Source organism: Ovis canadensis, chromosome 9 (assembly GCF_042477335.2).
Source record: "Ovis canadensis isolate MfBH-ARS-UI-01 breed Bighorn chromosome 9, ARS-UI_OviCan_v2, whole genome shotgun sequence".
NCBI classification, from domain to species: Eukaryota; Metazoa; Chordata; class Mammalia; order Artiodactyla; family Bovidae; genus Ovis; species Ovis canadensis.
The window spans coordinates 96,731,884-96,746,727 of NC_091253.1; the positions used below are offsets into that span (position 1 = coordinate 96,731,884).

The following is a 14,844-nucleotide window of genomic DNA, read 5'->3' on the forward strand; positions in this document are numbered from 1 at the left end:
AAATGTCTGGAGATTTGTATGAAAATACAGACATTAAGCACACCTAGGTATAAACCAAGACAGGACACATACTTCAATAAATAACCACAGGATTAAATGCTATGTCATCTCCAACAAAGAATTTCAAAGTAACCATCTTGAGAACAGGAAACGCAGATTTTAACCTTCTATATTTTAAACTTTAATAATTCTGATAAAAATAATTCTGGTAATACTCAAAAAGTACTGCAATATTAAAAGTACTTACAACCAAACATTTTAAGTTTCAGTGACAAATTAACTCAGTGAACACAGAAATAACTAGTTGCATTAAAAATTTATTGAACTGCAAATTCATTTAAGGGTTAAGCTAGTTAACTAGAGAATATAGCTCCAGAAACTACCTCGGCAAGTTCCTGAATATATGCCAACATTATTAAATGGTTTATTTGAAGCTGGGAATATGAATTGCCTGTTAAGGTTTCAACAATAAAAAAATTTAAATCCCATCATGTTTGTCAATAAATTAGACTTATACAATTGATAATCTCAAAATAAATAAAACCTGAGTTGATTATGCCCTCTATTTCCACCCACCCTCAGCATATATACATTTATATCCCATTTTCTGTTAGACCAGAGTGTATCACACTTTAATAAGCACACATATTTGAGGATCTCATTAAGATGCCATTTCTGATTCAATAAGTCTGCTATGCGGCCTGAGAGGCTCCCTTTCTAACAAGCCACAAATGGAGCTGGTGCTGTCTCTGATCCGTCCTTTGACCAGCACAGTAACTCAAGATACAAAGTGAGGGAGAGCTCTGGCCATCTAATGACTGCGGTTTTATAGATTCAATGCTGTTATATTTTGGAATCAAACATAAATAATCAACAGTGATCACAAAAAAGTAAGTCTTAGAAGAAAAGAATGTTTCCGTTAAGTGAGAACTTAAAGTATATCAGATTGGCAGTGCTTCTATTTGTCTGACAATTGACACCTTTGATACATTACAATGTAATCAGGACAAAAATTCTAGTTAACTTTAAAAAATAGTTACTATCGCTTGAGGCTCTCCTAGTTAATTCAAGTTCAGAAAATTCAAGCCAGTACACTGTAAAATCTCTATTAAAAATCTTTAATGGTAAAGTGTCCACATAAATTACTTGTAAACCTGCTCTACACTATGCCATCTCCTCCTCCTCTTTCAACAAATAAATGCTTTTTTTTCTTCTGTCTTATAGCTAAACAGCGTGTAACACCCAGTGCCCCTCCCTTTAAAAATCGAACAAAATTGTCTCCAACCAATGGACCCAATGCAAAAAGGTTGGCTTCTTTAACACACTCATAGGTATACGCGTCTATTTCCACAGGATTACCCTTACATGTGATTGGCAGGCTTGAGTTATGGCCCAGGTAACACCCTTGCTCCTTCAAAAAAGACAGATTGGGATGAGAACCTATCAACACTACTGCTGCAGAGAGCTTAAATATTTTCTTCAGTCCAGAGATACTCTGAAGAATGCATTTCATGTCCGACTTAAAGGCAAGCACATGGTGCTCAGGAAAACTAGTATAACCAGATGAAAGATTTGAGTCTGAAGAATATGACTGAGTACACATCATATGATAGACTTTATGGTATTCTGGGTAAAGCTTTTTGGGAAGCTGCTTGAAAATTAAGTCTGGATCAGTTACTCGTCTGCGAAATACATGAATCACAGGGACATTATTGTTGTAAGCACACAGTACTGCATCAGCTGCGGTAAGCCCAGAACCTACAATTAACACTGGGTCCACTTTGCCACGCAACTTTCCTTTGCTTACAGCAGCTCCAAATTCAGGCATTGAATGAAACACAAAAGGAAAATCTTCCCCTTCGATTTCCAGACGGCCAGGAGAGTCTAATGTTCCAGTTGCCAGAGCTACATTTTCAGCAAAGAGACAGAAGGGAATATGAGAACCATCTCCTAATCGCTGATAACCCCTGATTTCCCAGTTTCTCTTGGCAAATTTTGACTTCTCTATCTGTAAATGCTGTGTTGAGATATTTCGGCCTTGACTATCATTATCAACTTGATCTCTGTAGAGTCTGGATACAGAGGTAATGTAAGTATTCTCTCTGAAATTCTTCTGAAGACCCATGACTTTGACATAGTGTTTATAGTAGCGAGCTATTTCCTCTGGCATAACTCGATCCCCTTTTAGGTTCCTATGAAAAGAAAAGGAAAAACATTCTTTGAGAATAATACCTTTAGTTTCCATGATTACTACTTCTTCATCTAGTCAACTATTTTATCTTTTCATTCCTCTGGACTGTCTAAGCTAAAACTAACTCTTACCCTGACACTTCACAAAGAAAGCAAGCCCTTCCTTTTCTTTAAAAACGTTAATAAACTAGGGGCTGTCCCTGGTGGTCCGGTGGATAGGAATCTGCCTCCTGATGCAGGGTACGTGGGTTTGATCCCTGGTCCAGGAAGATTCCACATGGCATGGAGCAGCTGAGAGTGTGTGCCACAACTGCTGAGACCACACTCCAGAGCCCATGAACCACAGCTACCAAGCCCACGTACTACAACTGCTGAAGCCTGTGCTCCACAGCAAGAGAAGCCACCACAACGAGCAGCTGATGCACTGCAACTCAGAGCAGCCCCCTTGCTCACGGCACTAGAGAAAGCCTGCGTGCAGCAAAGAAAATTAAAAATAAATTTTTAAAATGCTAAATTATTTTTATCAATGGAGTAAGTCCCATGAGGGTAGAAACTGTATTAAAGCATCTTTGTTTCCCCAATGTCTATCTTAAGTATCTGTTCAGATTAGCTGTCTTTGTCAATAAACTTCTATTAAATAAATGGATTAAACTGTGGCTAACTGAAAATTAGACTGTTTTACTCTATCTCACAATTGTAATCCAAATAATTCAGCCTAAAGTTATACTATCAGTCTGTATTCTATATAACTGCAGACTCAATTAGATTATAACCACTATTACAGGTCTGACTGTAATATATATACTTCTTAAAGATAATATCTAGACACAATTTTTAATAAGTTGCTTTTCATTTTCATAATGACCAAAACTAATACAGATCTGTCTTTGGCTGAACAAAATCATCCTATATTTAAACAGATTACATATCTCTCTATATTTTCCTACTCATTTACTATTCATTCACCCAGTTGTGTCCAATTCTTTGAGGCACCATGGACTGCAGCACGCCAGGCCTCCCTGTCCCTCACCATCTCCCTGAGTTTTCCCAGGTTCATGTCCATTGCATCGGTGATGCCATGAAGCCATCTCATCCTCTGACACCCTCTTCTCCTCCTGCCCTCAATCTTTCCCAGCATCAGGGACTTTTTCAAAGATTTGGCTGTTTGTATCAGATGACCACAATACTGGAGCTTCAGTCCTTCCAATGAGTATTCAGGGTTGATTTCCCTTAAGACTGACTGGTTTGATCTCCATGTTTCCATGCTGTCCTAGAGACACTCAGGAAGTCTTCTCCAGCACCACAGTTTGAAAGCATCAATTCTTTGGCATTCTGCCTTTCTTTATGGTCTAGCTCTCACAACCACACGTGACCACTGGGAAGACCAGAGTCTTGACTATACGGACCTTTGTTGCAGAGTAACGTCTCTGGTTTTCAACACATCATCTAGGTTTGTCATAGCTTTCCTGCCAAGAAGCAACTGTCTTCTGATTTCAGGGCTGCAGTCACCATCCACAGTGATTTTAGAGCCCAAGAAGAGGAAATCTGTCACTACTTCCACCTTTTCCCCTTCTGAAGTGATGGGGCTGGATGCCATGATCTTAGTTTTCATATTTAGTTTTAAGCCAGCTTCTTCACTCCTCCTTCACCCTCATCAAGAGGCTCTTTAGTTCCTCTTCACTTTCTGCCTTTAGAGTGCTATCGTCTGCATATCCGAGGTTGCTAATGTTTCTCCCTTGATTCCAGCTTGTGACTCATCCAGCCCGGCATCTCTCATGATGTGCTCAGCACTCAATCTTGAACCAATCAGTTGTTTGATGCAGGATTCTAACTGTTGCTTCTTGACCCCATACAGGTTTCTCAGGAGACAGGTAAGATAGTCAGGTATTCCCATCTCTTTAAGAGCTTTCCACAGCTTGTTATGATCCACACAGTCAAATACTTTAGGGTAGTGGATGAAACAGAGGTAGATGTTTTTCTGCAATTTCCTTGCTTCTTTTTAATGATCCAGTGAATGTTGGCAACTCGATCTCTGGTTCTTCTTTTTCTAAACCCAGCTTGGACATATGGATGTTCTTGGTTTCACATAATGATGAAGCCCAGCATACAAGATTTTAAGTGTGACCTTACTAGCAAGTAAGTCCAGTCAAGGCTATGGTTTTTCCAGTAGTCATGTATGGATGTGAGAGCTGGACTATAAAGAAAGCTGAGTGCCAAAGAATTGACGCTTTTGAACTGTGGTGTTGGAGAAGACTCTTGAGAGTCCTTTGGACTGCAAGGAGATCCAACCAGTCCATCCTAAAGGAAATCAGTCCTGAATATTCATTGGAAGGGCTGATGTTGAAGCTGAAACTCCAACACTTTAGCCACCTGATGTGAAGAGCTGACTCATTTGAAAAGATCCTGATGCTGGGAAAGACTGAGAGCAGGGGGAGAAGGGGATGACAGAGGATGAGATGGTTGAATGGACATGAGTTTGAGGAAACTCTGGGAGTTGGTGATGGACAGGGAGGCCTGGTGTGCTGCAATCTATGGGGTCACAAAGAGTCGGACATGACTGAGCGACTGAACTGAACTTACTAGCATGAGGGATGAGTGCATAGTACTACCCTTCTTGGGAACTGCAATGAGGATTGACCTTTTCCAGCCTGTGGTCACGGCTGGGTCTTTGAGATTTGCTGACATATTGAATGCTACACCCTGATGGCATCATCCTTTAGGGTTTTTAATAGCTCTACTGAAATTCTGGGATTCCGTGGTGGCTCAGACAGTAAAGCGTCTGCCCACAATGTGGGAGACCCGGTTTGAGCCCTGGGTTGGGAAGATCCCCTGGAGAAGGAAATGGCAATCCCCATTCCAGTACTCTTGCCTAGAAAATTCCATGGATGGAGGAGCCTGGTGGGCTACAGTCCATGGGGCCACAAAGAGTAGGACACGACTGCGCAACTCTACTTTCACTTTCACTGAAATTCTTTGACATCCTTCCTACTCATAAGGAGATCTATAAATATATTCTGCTCTTTATTTACAAAAGCACATTAACATATCTCTTATTTTCCACTTGAACTGTAAAGCAATGGGCATTAGTATCCTTAAACAGTGCCCTATATGCAGAGTACATCATGAAAAACGCTGGACTGGAAGAAACACAAGCTGGAATCAAGATTGCTGGGAGAAATATCAATAACCTCAGATATGCAGACGACACCACCCTTATGGCAGAAAGTGAAGAGGAACTAAAAAGCCTCTTGATGAAAGTGAAAGAGGAGAGTTAAAAAGTTGGCTTAAAGCTCAACTTTCAGAAAACAAAGATCATGGCATCCAGTCCCATCACTTCATGGGAAATAGATGGAGAAACAGTGGAAACAGTGTCAGACTTTATTTTTTTGGGCTCCAAAATCACTGGGGATGGTGATTGCAGCCATGAAATTAAAAGACACTTACTCCTTGGAAGAAAAGTTATGACCTAGATAGTATATTCAAAAGCAGAGACATTACTTTGCTGACTAAGGTCCATCTAGTCAAGGCTATGGTTTTTCCAGTGGTCATGTATGGATGTGACAGTTGGACTGTGAAGAAGGCTAAGCGCCGAAGAATTGATGCTTTTGAACTGTGGTGTTGGAGAAGACTCTTGAGAGTCCCTTGGACTGCAAGGAGATCCAACCAGTCCATTCTGAAGGAGATCAACCCTGGGATTTCTTTGGAAGGAATAATGCTAAAGTTGAAGCTCCAGTACTTTGGCCACCTTGTGAGAAGAGTTGACTCATTAGAAAAGACTCTGATGCTAGGAGGGATTGGGGGCAGGAGGAGAAGGGAACAACCGAGGATGAGATGGCTGGATGGCATCACAGACTCGATGGACGTGAGTCTGAGTGAACTCTGGGAGATGGTGATGAACAGGGAGGCCTGGCATGCTACGATTCATATGGTCATGAAGAGTCGGACACGACTTGAGCGATTGAACTGAACTGAACTGAGCAGAAAAAACAGCACATTAGGGAATTCCCTGGTAGTCCAGTGGTTAGGATTCTGCACTTCCACTGCCAAGAGCTTGGGTTCAATCCCTGGTTGGAAAACTAAGATCCCACAAGCCATGTGGTGGGGCCAAAAAACAAAACACAACCCACCAATTCATTTCACACAATTCACTGTAACTTGTAACTGGAATAAGTGAAATGTAATAACTATAGTAATCAAGATTTAGAATGTATTAACTCAATTTTTACAGAAATCCTAAATAATAATTATAATAATTATTAATTCAATTTTGCAAACTAGGAAATTGATAGCTAATGAAATGATAGCTGTTTTAAGTTATTTGACCAGTGTCACAACATTAGAAGCTATAGAATCAGAATTCAAACTCTGCAATCAATCTTGAGAAGTCTAAGACTCTTCTCAACACTATGCAAGTGCATGAACTAAAGCTAATATTTATCACAAGAGTCATTTTCATATGTTACTTAAACACAACATGCTCAACTTAGAAGGATGAACACTTCTGGTACATAAATCAGAAAGCTTTTCCTTGTTTACCTGCATCATAAAGGGGAAAATATGTTGAGCAACTTTTTTATGAAAATCAAGAATTTATACAATTTGCCTGATTTTGCAATTTTACATTTCAAACTTACACAATAAAACTTTGGTTAAAAAAAAATCCCAAAGTTATATCTGAAAGGTTTAATTTCAATTACTCATACTGGTCTAAATTTACTCTCCTTAAATCTTCTCAAATTAAGGAAAACTACTGTAGATTAACATGGTTTTTATCTAGCAGGAAATCAAGCATTTGAACATTACAGCCCTATTTCAGAGGTTTTGTTTAACTTCCTGTTTTAATTTATTGTTTCTCTGAGCGGTCAGAGTAGATTCTCTGTATTGGTGATTCCTATCTGTAGGAATGAAAATGACTTGAAAATGATAAGGCTTTTCTTTCTCCCAAATAAATACAAAATAAACCTGTATTCTTTCAAGTTGAGATTTGCATAATTTCTATTCTCATACTTCACTATTCTTATTAAGTATTTACTTCTATAGCCAAGTAGATGATCACATCATAGAATCTACTTTATTCTATCATTCTACTTTATTCATTATGTATACTCTGGTTTTCCTTCAGATTGTATAAGTCTTTTACCTTTTTAAATTATTCATTATATATACTCTTCTACTTGGAAAAGTCAAATACTTTAGATATCTGAGATATGCACTAGATGAAGTGATCCATCTATAAAAATAAATATATGCATACTTTAGGAATGTATACATGAGATATGTGTACATGAAGATATACATATTCACTTATAAAAATAAGTTATACAAATCCATTCTTAAAAATAAGTAAACAAGTCAAGGATATGTAGGTGGACAAGAAAATAACTAAACAGAGAGTAGTTTAACAGTAGAGAGAGATAAAACTGTGGTAACAATCTGTAGACAAACCCATACCTCTGTGTACTTTGTGTTATAAAATCTCTAAACAGAACTAGCTCATAACCACTACGACGAGGAGGTTTTATTTGAAAGACACAAACATCAATATTATTCATCTAAGACAGAGTCACAACTATTTTGAAATTTGCTGACAGACTCTTTCCCACTATATATCAAAATTTTAATAGTTTGATCTTTACCTTCGTTTGCTAGATACCCAATCCTTAAGTTTAAGCCCAGGTAGCTCCATCCAATTTCCAAAGCTGATTGTCAACATTGAGCCTTCCATATTCTATTTGAATAAAAAATGTATAAGCAAAAAACACATTTTATCAGTAACATGGTCTTTTTTTTTTTTTAAACCAAACCCATCTCATTTACTCTAAGCCTGGATAAGGAGAGCTCAAAGAAGCCCTGAATGGTCTGTAAATTACCTCTTGAAATTTATTCCAATTAACCTTCAAATACTTTCAACATTTGGTAGTGTCTATACTCCTTTCATACAGCTATACCTTTATAAATCAGATTTACAACATTACCTGATGCCTACACAATGGTGATAGCTTTGGCCTATAAAACATAATTAGATGCAGAATATAGTGTCAGAGGAGCAAATCAGTTATTTTCACACTGTAAACAAAAGGTAAAAAGTTAATTCCTAACACTTTAAGAAACCAGGGAAATAAGCAAGTGGTTCCGTCTGATTAAGAACAGACTCACTGCTGAAGCTAAAGCTGCCTTTAAAGAAGTGAGCCCCTTCGCGCTTGCCCTACAATTTCTATTTTGCTCAGCACAAAGCAAGAAAAGCCCGAAGGCCAAAACTACTGGGAGCCAGCGTGAGGAACCCCGCCCATGGCAAAGGTTATGAGGAAGGAGGCTTGACATTACACAAAGGCGGGATCAAGCCTCAGGGGTCCCCCTGGAGGTTCTCGAACATCTACCCCCAAAACCAGAGTCTGCCTACCTTACTGCATTATGCTTTCACATACACTTTTGACATTACGGGGGGCTATACCCCACCACCTCTCTCTGAAAAGGAGCTAACTTAGGACTCCAGTTAATAAATCCAAAAACTCCTCTGGTGGCTCTCTAGCCTGCCTGACAGGATTACCCGGCCACATGTGATTGTTTACAGCCTCCCAACTGTGAGAGGCACGAGATGCTTTAAACTTTCTAAAAACAGATTCTTTTGAGAAGTTAGAAAATTATTAGTATAGTACTAGTGAGTTAGTTAGAAATTATGTTGGTGAAGGGTTTCATTGCTGAGTTAATGACTGCCACCAGGCCTCCATATCCTTAGGCACCTGGGAGTATGTTAATCGATGTAATTAGAATGTAGAAAAAGAAATATAGTAGTTTTGATGTTAGCAATACTAGACTTTTGAGTTAATGAATTTTCTTTGTTATAGATCACTGTACTCCTCTTTCTTTGTTATAAATCATTGTGTCCTTGCTATGTAAGAATGTAACTTTAAGTAGATCTTAAGGGGAAACAAGTTTTCTGATTGATTAACCTTTATCAATAGAAAGAAAGGTGGGGCCATAAAATGTTAATTGGTCTCCAGACCAAAAGATATTGTGAACAAATGTAAGACCCTTGTAAGAACAAAGCTATGCTGAGAACACTGTCTTTAGATAAGGGTTGAAGCAGCTGACCCTACGTGACTCTGTTTCTTACATTTATCCCTATGTACAACTAAAAGTATAAAAGTGGACCTGGAAAATAAAGAAACAGACCAGTTCCTGGAAAGACTGGTTTCCCTCCTGTCGTTCTTTCTCGTTCTCCTTTTCTGGCTGAATTCCCATCTGGAGCGTGGAGGCTCGCTAAGCCTACTAATTTTGCCGGGGCTTCTAAGATGTGAACGGGGAGGCACTTTGTGTCTCCGCTCCTTCGGGAGACCGGGAAGACGCCTGTGGCCTACGTAGGTGGTGCAAACTCCTTGTCTTGGAGTTTTATTGGTTTTCCCCATAAACCAAATTATTCAGCCTCTTTTCTCCACTAATTTTCCTACTACACTATTCTTTCCTAATCTCTCTTTATATTTCTAATTAAATAGTTCTTTCCTAGATGCCGACTCCGTCCCCGCTTCGAAGTCCCTGGATCCACTGGGGCTGGACCCCGGCACAAAACCATCTCTCCCCATGACCTCAATGATCTCTTTCAGCCAACTCTTTTAAGTTGCGTTTTTTTTTTTCTCTAATCTGAATCCTTCTTTCCCTGTTTCTATACAGCCCAGTATTGGGAATGGGAGTCATTATTATTACTATTGGCTAACATTTATAGAGTACTTATAAGCACTATGGCTCATAGTCTTACTATCTGTGATGGTACAAAATCACCACAGGAAGACAATGCATAAGGCTGCCACTGCTTTGAAGCAGGCTGGGCCTGATACTAGGATGAGAACCAAGTTTCAGGTATATTTCATGTTACCACTGATTCAAATACATTTCTAGTAATCAAGGCTTATCCATACTTTAACTTTCTGATATGTAAGTGGGAGAAAAGAAAAGATGAATTACTGCCTGCAGCACATTTTTCTAAGGAAAAAACAAGTACAATAAAAACTTGGGAGTTTATAGAAGGTAGTGTAAAACTTAAAAACTGTTATCATGGATGTTTCAATAAATGCAGTTTTGTTAAGAATGCTACTTACTAACAAAGCAAACATAAACATGTAAGCTAAAAGGCACAGATGTTGATAGTTGCAATCCATTACCATAAAGGTAATTAAGATTTTAAAAAGTTAGTGATATATTTCACCTATAAATATTCCAAAACAGTTATTTGATAAATGTAAACCTTCAGTCTAGGAACGTCCAGCTGAAATCTATACTCAAGATTTGATATTAAATGTTAAAATTCCCATGAAGTCTGTATTTTATAACACAGCAAATATTAAACATTTATTTGTACAACAAATGAGTACTTACCATATGCTAGACACTATACTAACTTCTGAGAACACAGGAGTAAAAAATAATTATTAGTTGCCTCCTGCTAATGAAACATGCTGGCTTTTTGTGTTGGTCAGTTTTGTGGTTTAACTTCTGCTATGGACTGAATTGTATCATCCCCCCAAATCCATGTGCTGAAATCCTAACCCCAGATGTGACAGTTTTTGGAAATGGGGCTTTTGGAAGGTAATTAGGGCTGGAGGAGGTCATGGGGCTGATGCCCTCATAACAGGATCAGTGACTTTACAAGAGTTTACCGTCTCTTTGCCGCATGAGGACATGCAAGAAAGCAGCTTTCCCCAAGTAGGAAGAGGAGCCCTCACCAGAGGCGCAGTAATCTGGCACCGCGGTCCTTCCCCAAGTAGGAAGAGGAGCCCTCACCAGAGGCTCAGTAATCTGGCACCGCGGTCCTTCCCCAAGTAGGAAGAGGAGCCCTCACCAGGGGCTCAGTAATCTGGCACCGCGGTCCTGAGTCCTCCAAACTTCAGACTGTGAGTGTGCTTTTAAGCCGCTCACTCGATGGTATTTTTGTTTTGGCAGCCCAAGCAGACAAACACAATTTTTTTCTTTTACATTTTTTCATTTAAGCTCTTGAAAATGTAGGGAAATAATAGGTAGTAGTATGAAATACTGTGTGAGACTTTGTAAACTCTACAGTAAGTAAACAAACATTTTTTTTTACTATGCCCAACATTCTTGAAATATTCTCTATATAATTCTTAGAGAAACACTTCTTCTAAGACACCATCAGTAATCAAATTTGGCTTAATTTCTACTAGCAATTAACTTTGATTTAACTGAACACATTAAAATTCTCAGATAAAGATGTGGTAATCATCATATATAACATTATATCATAATGTTTAAGACTCAAAACAGTCTTATCAAGACGTCATACAAAATAACTCACATTCACTAAAATGCTAGGAAAGATATACTCACGTGCCAAGCTCCACCAGGTGGACCTTTACCAAGAACTAAGTGAGGGATATAATGATGCTGTTCTAATTTCCAATGCAGAACGGATGGATAATCATACCCAAAGTCAGCATCTGGATGAAGAAGTGTGTCAAAAAGTACTGCAACTGGATTGGACGATCGGCCCTCGAGGCCCTCAGACAAATATTCTAAGTCCTAAATAAGTTAAAAAAAAAAAAAAAAGACATAAAGAAAAAAGGCAGAGTTTGGAAAAAACAAACAAACTCCAGCTAACGTAATAGTGAAAACCATTACTCTAACCCAGCATTTTACAGACAGCGTGCAACAAAGCACTGATGTTCCTTAGAGATCTTAATAGATTCTCAGGTCAAATAAACATGGGAAATGGTTGGTTTCAAAAAGCTAATCAGATCGTTTTACTATAAAATTTGAAGATGGCTTGAATATGGCAGTATGCCTTAATATATCTACCCTGACACTTTAATAATAAAAAGCAGCATTTCTAAAACTTATCTGAGCATAAAGCACCTATTAAAAACTTCATCAGGGTCTAATTTGGGAAATTCTGCTCTAATTAATTCAGGAAAATAAATGGAAGTTAACTCAGCAAAATATATTTACAAATCTAAAATTAAAATTTTAGAGAGCGTTATTTAAAAGGAAAGGTTTTCAGCTAAGAAATACAATGCTCATGTACCAGAAAATTAACCTTGTCTCAGTATAAAAAACTGAAAAGGACTGACATGTAAACAATAATACCTGATCAACAATGGAAAGATGTCTTGCTTCCTCTAATTTACTATGTAAGATTGTATTTGGATGGATTGCTTCTGATGATAAATACGGTCTGTAGCCTGACAGCATGTAAGAAAGGCAGATTCCTGAGGGTCCATTTCCTATTTTTAAAAAAGTGGAGAGGGGTGTATCATTAATCTTAACACTCACATTCTTTGGCTTTTCCATTTCACAGGTGGCTTTTCTCCTCCATCAATTCTTCCTTCCCTGAATTCTTAAAACCAAGTATTTGCAAGAGAAGACTATTACTTTCTCTCCTGTTTTCTTCAGGGAATCTCACCTACTCAAAACTTCAACTCGCTATGCTGCTAACCTCAAAATCAGACTCCTAGGCTGACTTCTTACTATCAAAACACATCCCATACTTCCATATGCCACTTTTTCACTCCACCTGACTGAACGACTAATAAGCATGTTCAAAAGCAAATTCATGACTCCCTCCATTGTTGGGGCCCTCTCCTTTAAACCTCATTCCTCCTCGAAGTATTATACTTACTAGCAAAATCCTGAGTTAATTAGATTATAGTTCTAAACCTCTTTTGTCACCTTTATCCATTCAGCTGTTACAGCTATTCTCATTCAGATACTCTCACTCAGAAGACAAAAATCTCTTCTTGTTCAAGAGTCACCTACTCCAAATCATTTCACATTTTACATGCAAATGACTTTCTGCAACACAGTCTTCACTGTGTTAACCAACCTGTTCTAAAGCCTGTCACTGTCTGTTTCAGACTATCAAGAGCTCTCCACATTCTGCTCTCAACCATCTTCTGAGGCCCACCTCCTAACAACTTCCCTCCTCTATTTGTATCTCCTTTACCTAAAACAACACTGGAAACTGGCTTTTATTGTTGAGCCCTGTGAATACTTTGATTTCTATGGTTCCTTTAGTCTAGACTGCCACTTCTCTATTATCTCCATGGGGTCGCAAAGAGTTGGACACGACTGAGCGACTGAACTGACTGACTAACTGACCAAAAATTTAATCCACCTGGGACAACTTTTAGCCATCAGGGAAAATTCTGATCCTTGCCTAATATTTTGCCCCAAATAAAATAAACTCAAAAATGTACATATGAAAAGTAAAATCATGATATCAGAAAAGAGAAATATTTCTACATATAATGCTCTAGTAGGAAGCCTTTAAGTATGACACAAACCTCAAAAGAAAGGAAAATATAAATAATTTTACTTCACAAAAACTTTTAAAATTACAAATACTGAGGAAAAGAGCTAATTTCCTTGAATGAAATGAAAGACAAAACTAAAAAAGTAAAATCATAATACCAACAGAACAGAAAAAGCATTTGACAAAATCCAATACCTATGCTCAAACTACCAAACAACTGCACTCATCTCACATGCTAGTAAAGTAATGCTTAAAATTCTGCAAGCCAGGCTTCAGCAGTACGTGAACCATGAACTTCCAAATGTTCAAGCTGGTTTTAGAAAAGGCAGAGGAACCAGAGATCAAATTGCCAACATCCACTGGATCATGGAAAAAGCAAGAGAGTTCCAGAAAAACATCTATTTCTGCTTTATTGACTATGCCAAAGCCTTTGACTGTGTGAATCACAATAAACTGTGGAAAATTCTGAAAGAGATGGGAATACTAGACCACCTGACCTGCCTCTTGAGAAACCTATATGCAGGTCAGGACACAAAAGTTATGACTGGACACGGAACAACAGACTGGTTCCAAATAGGAAAAGGAGTATGTCAAGGCTGTGTATTGTCACCCTGCTTATTTAACTTATATGCAGAGTACACCATGAGAAATGCTGGGCTGGAAGAAGCACACGCTGGAATCAAGATTGCTGGGAGAAATATCAATAACCTCAGATATGCAGATGACACCACCCTTATGGCAGAGAATGAAGAACTAAAGAGCCTCTTGATGAAAGTGAAAGAGGAGAGTGAAAAAGTTGGCTTGAAGCTGACCATTCAGAAAACTAAGATCATGGCAAAGAGATGGGGAAACAGTGGAAACAGTGGCTGACTTTATTTTTCGGGGCTCCAAAATCACTGCAGATGGTGACTGCAGCCATGAAATTAAAAGACGCTTACTCCTTGGAAGAAAAGATATGACCAACCTAGACAGCATATTGAAAAGCAGAGACATTACTCTGCCAACAAAGGTCCCTCTAGTCAAGGCTATGGTTTTTCCAGTGGTCATGTACGGATGTGGAAGTTGAACTATAAAGAAAGCTGAGCGCCAAAGAATTGATGCTTTTGAACTGTGGTGTTGGAGAAGACTCTTGAGAGTCCCTTGGACTGCAAGGAGATCCTAAAGGAGACCAGTCCTGGGTGTTCATTGGAAGGTCTGATGTTGAAGTTGAAACTCTAATACTTTGGCCACCTGATGAGAAGAGCTGACTCATTTGAAAAGACCCTGATGCTAGGAAAGATTACAGGCAGGAGGAGAAGGGGACGACAGAGGATGAGATGGTTGGATGGCATCACCAACTCAATGGACATGAGTTTGGGTGGACTCCAGGAGTTGGTGATGGACATGGAGGCCTGGCG

General features: G+C 38.7%; 1 protein-coding gene across 1 annotated transcript in view; it reads right to left on the minus strand.

Annotated features, from left to right (window-relative positions):
- Positions 1–297: 297 nt before the first annotated feature.
- The window catches only part of OSGIN2 (oxidative stress induced growth inhibitor family member 2), a 31,091-nt gene continuing 16,544 nt past the window's right edge, over positions 298–14,844 (minus strand). The window contains exons 3-6 of the mRNA XM_069600650.1: positions 12,283–12,419; positions 11,527–11,718; positions 7,827–7,918; positions 298–2,192 (exon numbers count right to left, since the gene is read on the minus strand). Coding sequence (XP_069456751.1) covers positions 1,160–2,192; positions 7,827–7,918; positions 11,527–11,718; positions 12,283–12,419 — 1,454 coding nt within the window. The 3' untranslated portion in view covers positions 298–1,159. The remainder of the gene's footprint in view (positions 2,193–7,826; positions 7,919–11,526; positions 11,719–12,282; positions 12,420–14,844) is intronic.